Genomic DNA, 16,915 nt, shown 5'->3' on the forward strand with positions numbered 1-16,915 from the left:
ACAAATGGCGTTAATAAGAAACCTGTCGCGGTGGGATTAAGGTTTGTTAATCTATGTTATTATTGTCGCGGGATGGGTCTTTGACGATTTACTCGAGTGGTGTTGTAATTATCTATATTGCATAAATATGCAATACGTAGGAAAAATACAATTTTTAAGAGATTAATTACATGGAGTTCTAAAATCTAGCCTCGAAGTCTTATTCCTGAAAGACCTGTTCTGTGAAACTGTGAAGGAGTAGCTTAGATTGAGATATATCTCCAAACTATCTCTAAACATCCGAAACATTTAAATATTTAAATAGGTATTACCGACTTATACCTAACAAACAATATTGAGGACATCCCTTCGGTGTTGGTTTTAAAACCACACTATCGCCGAATATCGTAAGCGGATTAGTATTTAAATTAAAATGGCGTCGCAGTAATTAAAATGTGTCATCCGAACAGGGGGTGAGAAAATGAAGCGAAAATAAAATGCAAGTAATGCTGCTCTTTAATAGATACCTTCAAGTATATATAGGTGCATTGTAGGTATGCCCACATGAGGTAATTGTAGGAAAATAATATTTTTTGTCTTAATGTTGACTAACTTAGGATCTAAAGCTAATTTTTACATTAATAACTAACACATTTTTTTTTTCTTGAAATTTACATAGCTATTTATTTTGACTTTGTATAGTAGGTACATTCGTTATTATTTTGATAACAACCGCATTTTCTTACAAATAACTTCGTCACCTATTTATACATACGGTTAGTTTATTTTGTAAGTTACAAAATTTTAATGCAAGGTAACGAAGCTAGTCTTTTGACTATTAGCTATCTCAGGTTCGAATCCCGGTAAGAGCATTTCATGGGCAGGTATTTGAAGAATATCCATAAGAAATTTTATAACGATAATAATCTAGACACGCGGCAGCGTGTCAAGCCAAGTTCAAGCAAAGGAACTGGCTAGCCAGCGCCGAGTGTATTATTACACGAACCACTTGGTGCCACTTTTGACCCTTCTATAACTCAAAACCTCTTTAACGTAAACACATAAAACTACGTGTGTTTAATTATATCCATAAGAACATCCAGAAGCCCAAATTTCGTGAAGTTAGCTCAAACGGTTAAAAAGATATGAAGGTCAAAAAGTCGTATATTTTAAGACTGACTTATGACTTATAGTACCTAAACCTAACCTACTTCCAGATGACCTAGAAGGATGAAATTTGGAATCCAGCTCAGTTATTGTGTGAAAGCATAGGAAAAAATCTAAAAATACAAAAAAGTTAAAAAATAGGGGGGGTCCCCATACAAAAAAACCATTTTTTATTGTGACTGACATATAAGTACCTAAACCTAACCTACTTCCAGATGACCTAGAAGGATGAAATTTGGAATCCAGCTCGATTATTGTGTGTAAGCGTAGGAAAAAATCTAAAAATACAAAAAAGTTAAAAAATAGGGGGGGTCCCCATACAAAAAAAAACATTTTTTATTGTGACTGACATATAAGAACCTAAACCTAACCTACTTCCAGATGACCTAGAAAGATGAAATTTGGAATCCAGCTCGGTTATTGTGTGTAAGCGTAGGAAAAAATCAAAAAATAAAAAAAAGTTAATAAATAGGGGGGGTCCCCGTACAAGTTTTTGTTTTATTGTGACTGACATATAGTACCCAAACCTAACCTACTTCCAGGTGACCTAGAAGGATGAAATTTGGAATCCAGTTCGGTAATTGTGTGTAAGCGTAGGGAAAAGTCTAAAAATAAAAAAGGTAAAAAATAGGGGGGGGTCCCCATACAAAAAAATATTTTTTAATTGTAGTTTTGGATCCGTTACAAGCAGATATTTGAAACTATCCCAATATATGTATTATTATATTTGCTATATAAAAGAAATATAAAAATAAAGTTAACTCAAAATATAAGTGGTGTCCCCATACAAAAAACTTGTAATACGCGCTTAACAACCGGCCAACGGTGTGTCGTTGGCGGCGCGCGGCACCACATAATTAATACAAAGAACAGAAGTAAAAAACATGCAGCGGAAACACAAGAAAAAACATTAAATCTCAATACCTGCCTAGTTTTCTTTACAAAAAGTATTGATATCCCATCAAAAACATAAATGTAAAAAAGGAGAGCCAAGTTCAATACAAAAATTATGCTTGGCTGTGGGGTTCGCCGCAAAAAGAATGGAGATCTAAATGAGTTCCAAGTTCTATGCAAAATCCAAATATGTATTTATAGGAACAAAATAACATTATAAACAAGTATTAAACTCTATTTCTTTGCTTTATTGGATACCTATAACAATTGCTGTTATTTAAAAAATGTGAGATCTTAAAGTAGGTTAGATTTGGTTTGGCCAGTTTTTATCAGAATTACAAAATATATATATATATATATATATGTTGAATAACTTTATAAAATGACTGATGTAATGAAAACTGGCCAAGTCAAATCTAACCTGCTTTAAGATCTCACATTTTTTTAAATAACAGCAATTGTTATAGGTATCCAATAAAGCAAAGAAATAGAGTTTAATACTTGTTTATAATGTTATTTTGTTCCTATAAATACATATTTGGATTTTGCATAGAACTTGGAACTCATTTAGATCTCCATTCTTTTTGCGGCGAACCCCACAGCCAAGCATAATTTTTGTATTGAACTTGGCTCTCCTTTTTTACATTTATGTTTTTGATGGGATAATATATGTAGGTATCTGTTAAGAGTTAATAATATAAGAATCACTTGTCTTAAACGTTACCGATTCGCCGATAAATAGTATCGTTAACCTTGTTTCTAGAAGTTGTTTATATGTATTTACGAAAGTTTCAAATATGTCAATATCTCAGATTCACAATCACATAAGTAGATTATAAGTTAGTATAGTTCGCAAGTAGGGTGCAACATTTTCCAACCCTACAGTAAGCCGGAGTGTTTAGCGGATTGAAATTTTCCTCTCCTAGCAATTATGGGATTAAAATTTTAATTGTAATATTGAAACATATGTGGGCTTAGGTTTTAAATCTAATGAATAGGTATTTAGAGCTAGAGCTAGAATCAGTTTAGTGGTAGATTACCTACAAATATTTCAAACTACTCACCATGGTTATACATGGTATGGTACAAATGACAACAAACTTTGAAATTACATAGGTAGGGCAAACCTTGGCCATTCGGTGATACGTAGTTATTCGGTGATAGTCAGTTTTATTGTCTTTTAGCAGAGTTACCCGGTAATTTTTTGCTTAAAACAATGTTTAAGAAATACCATGGATGTGACTAATGTGGTGTAATATGGTTTCAAGTAATATAATTACCAGGTAACGCGGATAATACACATTAAAACTGACTATCACCGGATAACCAAGTATCACCGAATGGCCAAGGTTTGCCCTACTAGACTAAATAACCATTATTATTATTTATTATGTGTTGGTCGAATCATTTAAGTTGCACCTAATTTATTCTTTAACTTAGGTATGACATGTCTTACATTAAAAAAATATTACTATTATTTTAATCTTGCCTTCTTATATTGCTATTGCAGAAACGGGAAAACATAATTCGAGTCAAAATTTATTAAGTGTCCCAAATTTTTGAATTTACTTGTAAGTTAATATAATGCGGTAACTACCTACCACTACTACCTATTGAGATAAAATTTATAGGTAATAAAATCGCTAACGCATTTATCGAATTCGCTATGATCTAATCACTAATAACAGTAATAATCTACTTACAGTACGTACATATACTTAAGTAATACATATTAAGTTGTTAAGACAGGCCATTAATCCATACAAAAGCACCAAAACTAGTTATAAAGTCCATTTAGCACCCGGACAGTATCTTAAAGTCGCATTTTATCATTTTATTCAAACCGAAATCGTTGACAATACTAATATTGCTACACAATGCGAAATAAATGATCCCCATTTATAATGGCTAAGTACGGTGTGATAAGTGCTTTCATTGTGCCTGGAACTCTGTCACAGTTATGAATGTTTCGAAAATTTGAGTGTACAGAATTTGTGAGTTGCAACGACAAAGTTGTAAAAAAATATAACGATGATTTATAAAAAAAATATGTTATCAATGCTTCAATCACTACTGACTTCAGTCGGTCTGTCTGTAGTGATTGAAGCAAACGTCGTATAGTAGGTACATTATTTTATATAAAAAGTAAATTAAGTATTTTGTTTCAGGTTACCTAACTTTAAACTACATAAATAATATTTGTCTCAATACTACAGACAAAATGTTAACAACAAAGATGAAAAATTCGAGTCGTTAACCGTACAGAGAAAAGCGGTAGTTTATTTTTAACCGAGCAACGCCTGATAGATTTGAATAGCAGCCAGTTGTGTACTATCGTTTGGTGTCGTGAAAAGTGCGCAGGAGTTTATTTACGTATGCCCTGTTTTTGTGGAGTTTGCCAGTATTGCCATTTGTCCCAGCTTGTATGGCGGCGGTCACGTGGGGCGGCGATAAATGGGAATACACACAACATTGCAAACAAAGTTAGAAAGTTCATTGCGAGCTCATAGCGTTTAATAAAGAAAAAATCCACAAAATTTATTATGTTTTTATTTAATTTTTCTTCAAGTTAAAAAGAAAAACGTTTTTGAGTGTCTATAACTCACAAAAAGGCAACCCACGTAGGTGTTCTCACTTCTCATGCGGTCACTTTTTCAAGAACTGATCGCGCCTGATTAAGGCCCGAGTTCACCAACTACAATATAAACATTGATTACGTAATCGCTCCTTTAAAATTTAACAGTTGGTTAAACAATACACGTTCTTTTTATGTTCACCACCCATTTTTAACAAACGGTTAACCAACCAAACGTTTTTGAATGAATGAGTCGTAAATGAATGAATGGTATAGTATTACTATGTAAAGATGTCAGTGTATCTCCATACATTTGCTTTTTCCCCAGTAACATTGCGAAATGGTAGGGTAACATTATTGTTTGACGAAATATTATTACCTGTTTCGTCAATGCCATGTCCATAGCGGGAACGCCTTTGTTATTTAGCATCCTTTTCAAATGTCTTGTCAATGCCAATGTCACTTTTTCGCTGTTTTTCGTCAAGTGTTGTGGCGGTTTGAATTGAATTTTGAATACAAAATTACCATTATAGTGCTTGATAATAGATAATGGAAGATAAACGCAAGCGTACGTTAAATTTTACAAGTGACGAGAAATCGTTGTTAACCGAACTCGTTTCAAAATATAAAGCTGTAGTAGAAAATAAAAAATCAGATGCGACAACAAACGCCGATAAAGCAAGGGGTTGGAAGCATATATCCCAAGAATTTAATGCTCTTAGCACATACTGCTCCCGCCCTCCCGAAAGTTTAAAGACTTGCTGGGAGAACATTAAACGCCAGACAAAAAAACTATCAGCAAATCGGAAACGGGAAGTATTTAAAACTGGTAAGCAGACCTGATTGTGCAATTTTCTCTGGTTTAAGATGTTTTAGATTGAAATTCGAAATATTTATAATATATTCTATTTAGGTGGTGGCAGACCCCCTCCACCATCTCCTGGTACTGGAGCAGGCCGTATTGTGGAAGAAATATTGGGGCCTGCTTTGGAAGGTATTGAAAATCAATATGATAGTGATGCTTTGCTATATGATGATGTAAGTACAGAGAAACTTATACCTATACTCTAATTTACTTGTACATACATTCTCTTATCTCATCAATGCATGTAAAATAACTAATATCGTCTTTCAATGTATTTTCAGTGTAACAAAGATACGGCAAAAATGTGCTCTGACGCTGAGGAGATAGGTACGGATGAAGTTATTAATGCAGTTGTGGAGACCGAGGATGAACCTTCATGTTCACTTACTTTTCCCATCGCTGAGGTAAATTCTGACAATAAGGTATTGCATATATCATATAAAATATAAATGTATAAATATTATAGGACCATCTTACACAAATCAACCTAGTCCCACGGTAAGCACATAGAGGCTTGTGCTGTGGTTACTAGACGACGATAAATATAATAGATATCATATAGATAAATACTTATATACATAGAAACATCCATAACTCGGGAACAAATATTTGTGATGCCCAAACCGGGATTCGAACTCAGGTCTTCCAGCTTAGTAGACAGAGTCACTACCAACTAAGCTAAAGAGGTTGTCGATATATCATATGTTAAATCTATTTATTAATTTATATAATAACCATACAGCTAACCTTGAAATATAATAACCTTTTTAGGGTTCCGTAGTCAACTAGGAACCCTTATAGTTTCGCCATGTCTGTCCGTCCGTCCGTCCGTCCGTCCGTCCGTCCGTCCGTCCGTCCGCGGATAATCTCAGTGACCATTAGCACTAGAAAGCTGAAATTTGGTACTAATATGTATCTCAATCACGCCGACAAAGTGCTAAAATAAAAAGTGGAAAAAAATGTTTTATTAGGGTACCTCCCCTATACGTAAAGTGGGGGGTGTTTTTTTTTTTCGTTTCAACTCTAACGTGTGATATATTGTTGGATAGGTATTTAAAAATGAATAGGGGTTTACTACAATCATTTTTTGATAATGTAAATATTTTCGGAAATAATCGCTCCAGAAGTAAAAAAAAAATGTGTCCCCCCCCCCCCTCTAACTTTTGAACCATAACTTTTAAAAATATGAAAAAAATCTCAAGTGTAGAACTTTATAAAAACTTTCTAGGAAAATTATTTTGAACTTGATAGGTTGAATAGTTTTTGAAAAAAATGACAAAACTACGGAACCCTACACTGGGCGTGGCCCGACACGCTCTTGGCCGGTTTTTTATTTAGGTTATACATATAATCATAGCTCGGACAACTCATGGCAAAAACACCAGCATTTTTGCAATGAACAGTCCGAGCTATGCATATGTATAATAATGAAATGTAAAACTAACTCTTGTCTGTGGAACATATGTGGCTACAATGATGAAAAATACATATCCAATTGATTATGTTGCTTTTTGTTATTTGTTTATAGGACAATAATCCGAAATGGGAGGGCTGGACACCAAACTCTTTAAAAAGACCTATTTCCGATGTTTTAAAATCTTCTAAGGACTCCAAAGTCAACAATAGTTGGTTGAAAAGAAGGAGACCCAACCAGCAAAATTTAGGTGACCAGCTTGTACAAGAAAAAATTGATTTGGTAAAAACATTAAAAGAAAATGCAGGGGAGGAGTCCAGAAGAAGAATTTTAATTTTAGATGAACAGCTAAAGCAGGAGAAAATTAAAACACAAAACATATTACAAACAAATGTATAACCATTTTTATATTTGAATTTTTTTTGTTAGCCGGATAAATATTACTTTAGTTTAATGTTTCAAAGTTTTTGTCATTTTGTTAATTCTTTAACTCAATAAGTAAAAAATAAATGTGTTTATTTTTGTAACTAGGTATGACTGTAACTAGAAGTTAAATTTAATACTTAACTAGGTAGGTATGTATGTAGGTACCAAAAGTTATGTAAAGTATTCATGTTTTTGTGATATAGTTTGATGGAACTTGTATTTTAAGTGTAATCCTAAGGTTACCTACGAAATATATTGATTTGATTTGATTTATTCCTAAATAAGATAAATAAATAAAATAAGACAGGAGCTAAAATACTTAACTGCTTTTATTTTGTAATAGTAATAATAATATAACGTTACTATACAGGCTTCTACAAATAGTGTAAAGTTTTAAAATAATTATTAATTAACCTTCTCCTCACTGGGTTAATGTCTCTTGCATTACCAAGAGACCGCTGCTCTCTTATCCTGCCTTGTTCTATAATAGCATCCCATGGAGTAGGTAGTTCCAACTCAGGGTCGTCTGGAGGGCATTCTTCTCCTTTGGATTGTAGGATATTGTGAAGAACAGCGGTGGCAACAATTATAGGTAGGCAGTTTTTTAAATGCACATGCATTCCTAGTGCAAGTACTGGAAAACGTCTCTTCCATATCCCAAACAACCTTTCTATTGGATTCCTAGTCCTTATCTGCGATTCATTGTATGATGCCTCTTCATTTGTCTGAGTTCTATCAAGAGGCATCATCAAATAGCTGCGATTCATGTAACCGCTATCTGCCACAAGAAGAGAGTCGTTATATGTACCCATCTCGAATATTGCGTTTCTACGGGATGCACTGAAAATGCGCTCATCGTGAGCACTACCTGGCCATCTAGCAACAAGATCAGTGATTATGAGTCTGGCATTGCATACAGCCTGAACATTTATCGACATATATCCCTTTCGATTTCTAAAGGTTTCTGCATGATTACCTCCAGGTGAAATAATTTTAATATGGGTACAGTCCAATGCCCCTATCACTTTGGGAAATTTGGCAATGTTATAGAACTCCATTTGAGTTTCTCTGATATCTTCAGGAGTTTCTGGAAACCGTATGAAGTCCTTACTTAAAGAGGCCAGTGCAGCAGTCACTCGATGGATTACTCTGTTCGCTGTAGGTCTGCTAACACCAGCAAAATCTCCCATAGTTAACTGGTGACTCGCTGTGGCATAGTATCTCAAAGTGAGCAGCAGCTGATTTATAGGTGACAGAGAATTGTTCCTGAAAATAAACAAACATAATTTGTTACTTACTAGCTGTGCCCGCAGCTTCGCCTGCGTGGAATTGTGTGTCAGTAAGCACCCCTAATTTAAGTATAATATATCCCTATCTACCCACCTCACCAAGCCCCCCCTTTTCCTCGGCTTCGGGTGACACATTCTAACAAAACTACTGACCCCCTTAGCTGGCCTCAGTCTAAAGGCTATCTAATTTGGTTGATTTCTTGGGAAACGTATGGTACTCTTCTAAAATAAAATTGTCGAATCGTGTTCTGTTATAGTTTCTAAGAGCTACCAGCCAATTTTTTTGTTAATATTTCGATTGTATAGATTTTCGACCCTTACGCGTTTATTATATGTATAGATAGATAGATAGAAGAAGATAGAAGATAGATAGGTAGGTGCTTACAACCACAAAATCATCCCTACATAAATGAAACATTTCATTATTTATGCTAGGAAGTAGGAGTTATACAGGTAGGTACTCACCTAACCTCAAATTATTGAATTGATAAATACCTAGTATAATTAATAATTATGTAGTCGAAAAACTTACCGATCGCTTGGATATTCCAACTTTCTTTCAACTAAAGTAAGCAATTCCAAGGCACTACGCTTACATAGACGAAATCTGGTAGAAAAAGCTCTCTCGTCATATTCTTCGAAATAACTGCGCCGTATTTGGAATACACGAGGTGCGCGTAATATTCGCTCAATATCTTCATAATCGTCGAGCACATTATTTTCGTCAAATATATAATTCAACGCGTCTTCCATTTTTTATTGTAAATTGTTTTTAAATAAACCTAAATAAATGTCGCGGGCACAGCTTTATGTCACACTAACCTATGTTTAAACTATGTCTGTTACTTCGTTTAAGTAAAACAGTCGATTACAGCACATAAACTACGGTTAGTGCGTGGTGGACAGTAAAATATTGTTAATCAGTCGTTAATTGTTTAAACAACCGATTAAAATTTAAACATCTGTTGGTGAACTCGACCCTAATTATATTGTAGTTAATCGGATTCATTTTGGTGATTACAACAATAATAACATTAATAATTTAACTAGTGTATTTTACAAATACCTATCAGCATGCATCATAAAATATGGCCACCAACCGTCAAGCCTCCACATCCACGATCACCCCTAGTTAAAGCAAGATATTAAGATACGGCTAATCCCCCCATAACTTAGGCTCAAGACCGTTAACCGTGGTTTAGCCACTGACCATTGTCCTGCGTTTAATTTAAACGGGAAACTGGCTGAGTTAAACTGTAATGATTTTACTGGGCCCTAACATACAATGACGCAGCGCTGCTTTTAAAATTATCATATACCTTAGGAGATTCACTGCAAGGTTCAATTTAGGACAACTGCTGTAAATGTGGCAGCAATTTTAAGTTTGCATTATTGTGATGTAAGAGTAATATCCGTAAATTTCGTACTAGCCTTACTGACTAAATCATACAGTTCAATTTAGAACGGTTTAAAACAAATCGACGTATGTATTATGTTTGTATTTAGGTGTCGTAAGATTTTATGCACTGACTCTTTATGCAAAGAGGTCCTAAGGGTGGTGTTTTGGTTTTTGGGTGTATTGAAAATGGACCCATATATTGTGTAGATATGCCCTTATATTTATTAGATCTATAACCGGGAAGAGTAATTTACTTTAATGTGTTATGAGGCAATCAGTATTGTTGTCTGAATTGTTTAGGGATGTTGACTATGTAGAGGTCCAAGTGGATAATGATACGGCTTAATTTGAGCTGATTGTTGATACCAAATCGGTTTTCCAAACTTTTAAACACATTTAAGGGTTTACCTTAAGCAAGCTAGTTAGAATGTCAACCTGTTTATATTCATTAACGTTTTATCAATTGGACATCTAGAAATTGCAAATCACCTAGCCTATCACGTTCCGGATGCGGTGATGCGTAGCGTAGGGACGAAAGTCATGTGACGCAAATGATAGGTAGAGTTAGACCAAGAAAAGCCTGCAACGATTTTGATAGCAAACACTGTTCAAATGTTATGAATACGTCATAATTTCATAGAAGTTTGACGTTTAAAATAACACTTGAAGTGCGCGTGCCATCAAAATCGTTGCAGACTTGTCTTGTTCTGACTCTATCAGAAATGAATGGTGGAGGGATGTAAGAGGAATGAAAACCAAGCAGAAGGTGGATGGACTGTGGAAAAGATGATATGTTTAGAATACAGATGAATGATGAGATGACGAACAATTAACACAAAGGTATGGATGGAAGATAAAGACACGCTGCGCCGACCCTCAGAGAAAGGGAAAAGGGCAAACGAATGATGGCGATAATGATGTAAAGGTACCTAGGTACCATACGGATGGATTTGTAAATTTGTAAACATAATGGCATAGTTTGAGTCTGACTTAGATATTTATTATTTCAATATATTCAAATCGGTGGAAATAAATAAGATATGAACAAAATTCTATCTGCGCGTTTTTTGAAACATAGGTACCTTTATAGATTTACTAATTTCATGAGATTGATGTAAGTACCTTTCATTTGCTCACGAAATAACGGTCCTGGCTCTACGAATTTTGATGAATGTACTTAAAATATAAGCCCATTACTAATAAAGGTTTTATTACGTTTCCTTTTTCTAATTCTAACATCATCAATAATCATCATATCAAATGTGAAATAATGATTCATTACGGCCCTTGCTGGAAAAATCTTTTTAATTAAGGCCATTAACGATAAAAGACGTGTGCAGCCAAGTGGAAAGCGGGGAGCAGCGCAGTAAGTATGTAGGGGCTTTGATTGAAGTTATTGGGCTGATGAATAGTGTTCTAGTGCTTATAGGGTGACATAATGTTTTGGAACAAATTAGGAACCTTTTATATTGATATTTTAAAGTCAGTTACTAATGGGTTATTAACTTATTATGGAAAGCCCAGTACTTAGTAACCACAGAAAACACATATTTTAGGATAAAGGGAAAAAAATGTCATTCGATAAGTAGGTAAGTATCTATTAATTTCAAATACCTTCAAGTAATACAAAAAGCGTATTGTTAAGCCTCTAAATTATGTTCAAAATATATAGGTACTAACTATTTACTGCATTTAACGAAAACTTTGTTTTTGGACGGTGGGGGTTCTTAACTTCTTACAAGTACAACTTAGAAATCATTCGCTGTTTACGTAAAGAAACATAATTTATGAAAATAAATCAAAACAAACCATAAAGCGCTTCCATATCGCGGCTTCAGACAATGGGGGCGACAGCAAATTGATTGTGCCGTTTTGTTGCCCAGATCGCTGATACGCCGTTCCTACCTAATGTGTGATGGGTACCTACTCGTAATTAAGAATTTGATTTGAAATTTCGAGTGTGAAAACTTGTGTTATGAATATTAGGATAACATTTGGTATTTTGTCTATATAATTTTAAACTTATGCGAGACTCGCACTTGACCGGTTTTTTTATTACTTACACATTAGATTAGCTACTTACCTACTCATAGTTGTCATACCTATACTAGTAGGTAATCTGTTTTCCGGCCTTACCTAACTACCAACAGTATCAACTTTAAGAAAAACTAATAGGAAAAGCTAACAAAAAGTATTAATTAAATACTAATTACATACCTACGTAATAATACAGTCTTAATTTACATGATTTGTTATACGTCTTTAATGTACTTATTTCAGCTTATACGTGGGCCATACTGAAAATTTTTGGCTTCTGATAAATGAGTAGACTTATTTTTTCTAAGTGGCCAGTCCAGGAATTTTCAGTAGGTATGCCCTAAGTGTACCTAGGCAAAATAAAAGAGTGTTCAGTGCTTCAATGGCTCTGTTATTACTTATTACAACATTTCAGAAAAAAATACAAAAAGAATAAACTCCGCCGTAACAGTGTCAGACACTGCCGTGACCAGGATTCGAACCTGGGTTACTACGGCCACAACGTAGGGTCCTAACCACTAGACGATCACGGCTATCGGAGCGGTGAGCGGAGCGGCGAAAATGTCGACTGCGTGCTGTGGGCGTTGGAATGCGTGACGTCACTGCGTTGCGATAAAGCTTGGTTGTGGCTGATGATAGTGATGCTGATGATATGATGATGCATGTTATATTATCTTTTTTTATATGTACCTATACAATATTAATATTAAATGGATATATTTTAAATTTTAGTCTTTATTCATATATAGTATATGGTACAAAAACAAGTCAATGGATATATTATGTTACCTACCTAATACGTAATTTACTGTAGTAAAATATTTTCTAGGCACCTCCCTTTTTTGTAAAATAAGTTATATCATATCATATTATAATTACTTATGTTATTTATTCATGTGTATTTAGGTCGGTATAAATGCGCACAAATACTTAAAACGGTACTACGAATAGGTTGTTATACCTACTACAGGATAGAAAATAAAATAAACACAATAAACTAAGTAAGGAGGTAAATCAAACAAAAACACTGCTCGATAAACACGGAAACAAAACAATAACGAAATTAAATAAACAAAAGACGATCAATTACGCCCGAATCGTGGGCACACAGGAAAATTGGTGCCAAATTGGTCCGCGGCAATTTGTGTTGTTTTGGACACGTGGCGACGCGACCTAACCACCAGCTTTTTGGGGAGTCAATTTTCTTCGAGTTTTTGGAGACAATATTTGTAGGGGCCAATTTAAAATATAAGGTACCTAATGTAAAATCAAAAGTTCTCAATAACTCAATAAAATATTATTTTACGTAAAATAGTTGATAGTTACTTATATTTTTTTAAATATGTACCTACTGCTGTTACTTCAATAATATTCGAATAGGTACGCTTAATAATATTAATTTATGTAATCAGAATCATCGACTATCACTAGGCAAAACTGAGAACATGCTTGTAAAATTGTTAGTTACAATTGTAAATAGGCTACATATATACCTAGGTGGTACGTAAATAAGTGACCATTGTATAAAAGCTATGTATTTAGGTATATAAATAAGTTATTTACTTACTTTTACAAATTACTATTACCAGCGTGTTACATAATTGTGTCAAAATACCTCGGTTAGGAAATTGCTTAAACTACTTCTCCCACTAAGCACAATTATTTTGAAGCTTGACAACTGAATATTTGAAAACATAGCATTAACCCTCAACTCGCTTGAGGGTAGGTATTGAAAACTAAAACTAGAGAAGGTCATACATTAATACGATTCACATGGCGCTTACGCTATATCTATAGGTAATGTTTAATTTGAGCGAACGTCATTCATTTCATTAGTAAAAAGAGTTTCCTTGTTATAGTAAAACTATTTTCTGAATAATTTAGTTAGTAGGTAATCCAAGAGGGCTTCACAAAAAGCAATTACGGGCACGTTTGTTTTTAGTTACAGTTACTTGTTAAATCATAATGTACTGCTTTGCGAATGGAAATAATAAGTTAAACTTACTATTTAATGTGCTTATCGTATTGACAAAAAAAAAACTGATAAATACATTTGAACAATTATTCACAGTAAATATTAACAATTATATTATATAGCATATAAGATCATTTCGGTAGGCACCTACATCCTTTTGGTTTCATAAGTTAAGTATAGTTACTATTTTTTAAAGCGTTTATCAATAAAGAGACACGTCGATATTGTTTACCCTTTCCAAGCTATTGCCAAAAAAACGAAATATAGAAAATATAATTGTACGAGTAGTATTATCATTAATTGTATCATCATTTTATTTTGGGTTCATAAATGGCCGTCCATGCAGGGCTCTCGTCTTGTTCGATCACCGAATTTAAGCAACGTCTGGCGCGGTCCGTGCTTGGATGGTACCACGGGAACACCGCGTATCGCAGGCTTGCTTACTATTTTTGCTTGTACATAGCTTGCTTTGATTACTATTTTGGCTTGTACATAGTCGCTATATCTACATAATTATACCTAATATATCACTGCGATACAAATATGTAGCCGTCAACGTAATCATGTGAAACGACGCCACCCGCAAACTACGCAAATAAATAAAGCGACAGAATTTATCGACAACCATTGCTTCTCTTTACGTTTCACAGCGGGATGGTTATGAGCCAAAGTTGAGAAGCCCTGACGTACAAGTTGCAAAGGTAATGTTATACCCCATTCCAACAGTCCCTACACCTTATAACTGAGGAATAGAGGTTATTACTCAAGCAGGGGTGGCGAAGACCGACTGCATAATAAAATGGTTTTGATATAATGTGTACCATTTATAACGTATTGTGTTTTGATTGCGCATGTCAGTTTGCAGACTAGTTTCAGTCGACGGATGATCCTTGTATGAGAATAGGAAATGGTTATGTCTTGGATTCCGGAGCCAAGTTTGAATGGTCCAAATGGCAGGCGTTATAGACGCTCCGTTTACTAAGTTTATTGTCTTTGATGCTCTCGAGCGAGAAATCTATGGATATAAAGACGAAACTGTTGATGTCGAAAATATTGAAGAAAGATGGATTTGTGAAAATATTGGAAATAATAGTATTACACTGTATTAACGTTTTGTGTTTCAACTGTAAAATAATTGTAATACTTAAGTAAGATAAAAATTATGAGGTTCATGCACATGTACAATAATATGATTCATGCATGCGCCACATAATAACTACAATACTTCTAAAGTGGGGCCATTTTGATGTCACATAAAAATTCGATCATAGTTGGCAAGTGATAGCTCTATTAGAAATTCAAGTAGGCGTCTGAAAAGAAAGATAAATAAGACCTGTCACGGCTAACGCCCCAGAAGTTTCCCTTTCACAATTTCGAAAGGCCTTTATCTAGCCACCGCATTGATGGACGTGGTATTATAAAACCACCGACACAGTTCAAAAGAACGGAGGATTATAGACCTTATTTATTTGAAAAAGTTCAATTGCACCGGTATCGGTTGAAATTTGGCAGCTAACAATGTCTATAGAAAAGACACCCCTCCACAAAGTGCATGTCGTACGAAGTATCATTTTAGATCAAACACGTGATAATAGCCATAAGAGCGCCCCTATTATTTGATACAATAAAAGTGAAGTGCCGACATATTCCGCATTCTACTGCGAAATGAGAGTCAAGCGTAAACTGACCGACCTGATGATAATCTACAAATCTATAATGAACTCAAACCACCTTCTTATTAGGTTGAATTCAGCGTAAGCTTTGAAGATATTTGTGAAAGATTTTAGGGTAACACTGGCAGAATACACGGTGCTATCGTACGCAGTGAAACGGTCGGTAGGCTCGCAGATACGGACTAATGGTGATTGAGAAAAATATTGCTCCTGTACCAGTCGAACAATAATTCGCGGTTATGTCTTCATGAATATTGAAGATCTACTGATACCTATTTTTATTTTGATTCCGGCAGTACGTTACAATGCCGTCGTTAATGGAAATCATAAATATGTTGATACGCGACGCTGATGTCTGTTTTATTTTCAGGAGCAAAATATGATAATATTATATCGAATTGATATTTCCTTTAGGGAGTGAATGCGAGGGGGTTTATAAATTACACACTTTATGCTACACTGTCGAGACCTATGAACTAAAACCAACATTCCAATACAACAACATCAACATTCAATTACGATGATGTGTTCATGTAAAATGGTTAATAAAATACCTACTGTGTACTTAAATATAGCCATTGCATTTATATGGTTTACCACCATCTTATTATCTTCGCGAGGATAAAAAAATATTCCAGTAAATCATAGTTTTTTTTCGTGCGGTTGAACATTATATAGCTTCTTTACATAAATGTGTGCTAAGTATACTGACCAAACACAAAGAGCGGGCAAAAATAAAAGCCGGGACCATAGATATAAGGGCAGGACATTGCTAGAAAAAGTAAAGATTGCTCCCATGTATTTCCTTGAGACTAAATTATTTCATGATATAATTACTGACTGAGTGCAAAACCGATAAAATAAAACACCAAAGCAGCATATTTCAGATTTCAAATCTTTAGAGATTACCCTTCTAGCAGAAATTATTAATATACAGTCAACTAGCCCGTACGAAAGGGGTGAATAAATTTAATATGACGACAAAGTGTCGCGTCGCAACCAGTAACGCGTACACAATTCGGTAATTAATACCCTGAATTACATTTCGCAAATAACCAGGGTATCTTTGGAAAGGGGTCTAAGTAGAAGCTTATTAAAAAGGGTGTATGACCTGACTCGCTTAATCCTGAGGTCTTAAGGAGCAATTAGCAAGGATAGAAAATGAGAGGGGTCTTGAAGTTTATTTGTTAAGTTTGACTTCACAGACTTTGTACTTACTTAT

General features: G+C 34.6%; 3 protein-coding genes, 1 long non-coding RNA gene and 1 other non-coding gene across 5 annotated transcripts in view; 2 read left to right on the forward strand and 3 right to left on the reverse strand.

Annotated features, from left to right (window-relative positions):
- Nucleotides 1-1,166, reverse strand: part of LOC134665510 (AFG3-like protein 2) — a 229,025-nt gene extending 227,859 nt beyond the window's left edge. Inside the window, exon 1 of the mRNA XM_063522487.1 lies at nucleotides 1,156-1,166. The gene's annotated coding sequence lies outside the window, so the exon portion shown is untranslated. The remainder of the gene's footprint in view (nucleotides 1-1,155) is intronic.
- LOC134666183 (uncharacterized) overlaps nucleotides 1-16,915 on the forward strand; it is a 428,204-nt gene that overhangs the window by 281,261 nt on the left and 130,028 nt on the right. The window lies entirely within an intron of this gene.
- Nucleotides 4,723-7,293, forward strand: LOC134669958 (uncharacterized). Its single transcript, XM_063527599.1, has 3 exons — nucleotides 4,723-5,653; nucleotides 5,762-5,884; nucleotides 7,009-7,293. The coding sequence occupies exons 2-3, from the start codon at nucleotides 5,783-5,785 to the stop codon at nucleotides 7,291-7,293; spliced, it is 387 nt and encodes a 128-aa protein (XP_063383669.1). The 5' UTR covers nucleotides 4,723-5,653; nucleotides 5,762-5,782.
- Nucleotides 7,632-9,580, reverse strand: LOC134671064 (putative nuclease HARBI1). The gene is made up of 2 exons (XM_063528851.1): nucleotides 9,142-9,580; nucleotides 7,632-8,586 (listed from the first exon to the last, which is right to left on the reverse strand). The coding sequence occupies exons 1-2, from the start codon at nucleotides 9,360-9,362 to the stop codon at nucleotides 7,695-7,697; spliced, it is 1,113 nt and encodes a 370-aa protein (XP_063384921.1). The 5' UTR covers nucleotides 9,363-9,580; the 3' UTR covers nucleotides 7,632-7,694.
- Nucleotides 12,507-12,578, reverse strand: Trnah-gug (transfer RNA histidin (anticodon GUG)). Its single transcript has one exon. It is a non-coding gene; the product is annotated as a tRNA-His (tRNA).

Source organism: Cydia fagiglandana, chromosome 1 (assembly GCF_963556715.1).
Source record: "Cydia fagiglandana chromosome 1, ilCydFagi1.1, whole genome shotgun sequence".
In the NCBI taxonomy this organism is placed as follows: domain Eukaryota; kingdom Metazoa; phylum Arthropoda; class Insecta; order Lepidoptera; family Tortricidae; genus Cydia; species Cydia fagiglandana.

Excerpts from the sequence above, each read along its gene's own strand:
- LOC134671064 (XM_063528851.1), bottom strand. The coding sequence starts at position 9,362 with ATGGAAGACGCGTTGAATTATATATTTGACGAAAATAATGTGCTCGAC. Across the intron at positions 8,587-9,141 it reads TTGGAATATCCAAGCGATCG|GAACAATTCTCTGTCACCTA; the intron begins GTAAGTTTTTCG and ends GTTTATTTTCAG.
- LOC134669958 (XM_063527599.1), top strand. The coding sequence starts at position 5,783 with ATGTGCTCTGACGCTGAGGAGATAGGTACGGATGAAGTTATTAATGCA. Across the intron at positions 5,885-7,008 it reads TTACTTTTCCCATCGCTGAG|GACAATAATCCGAAATGGGA; the intron begins GTAAATTCTGAC and ends ATTTGTTTATAG.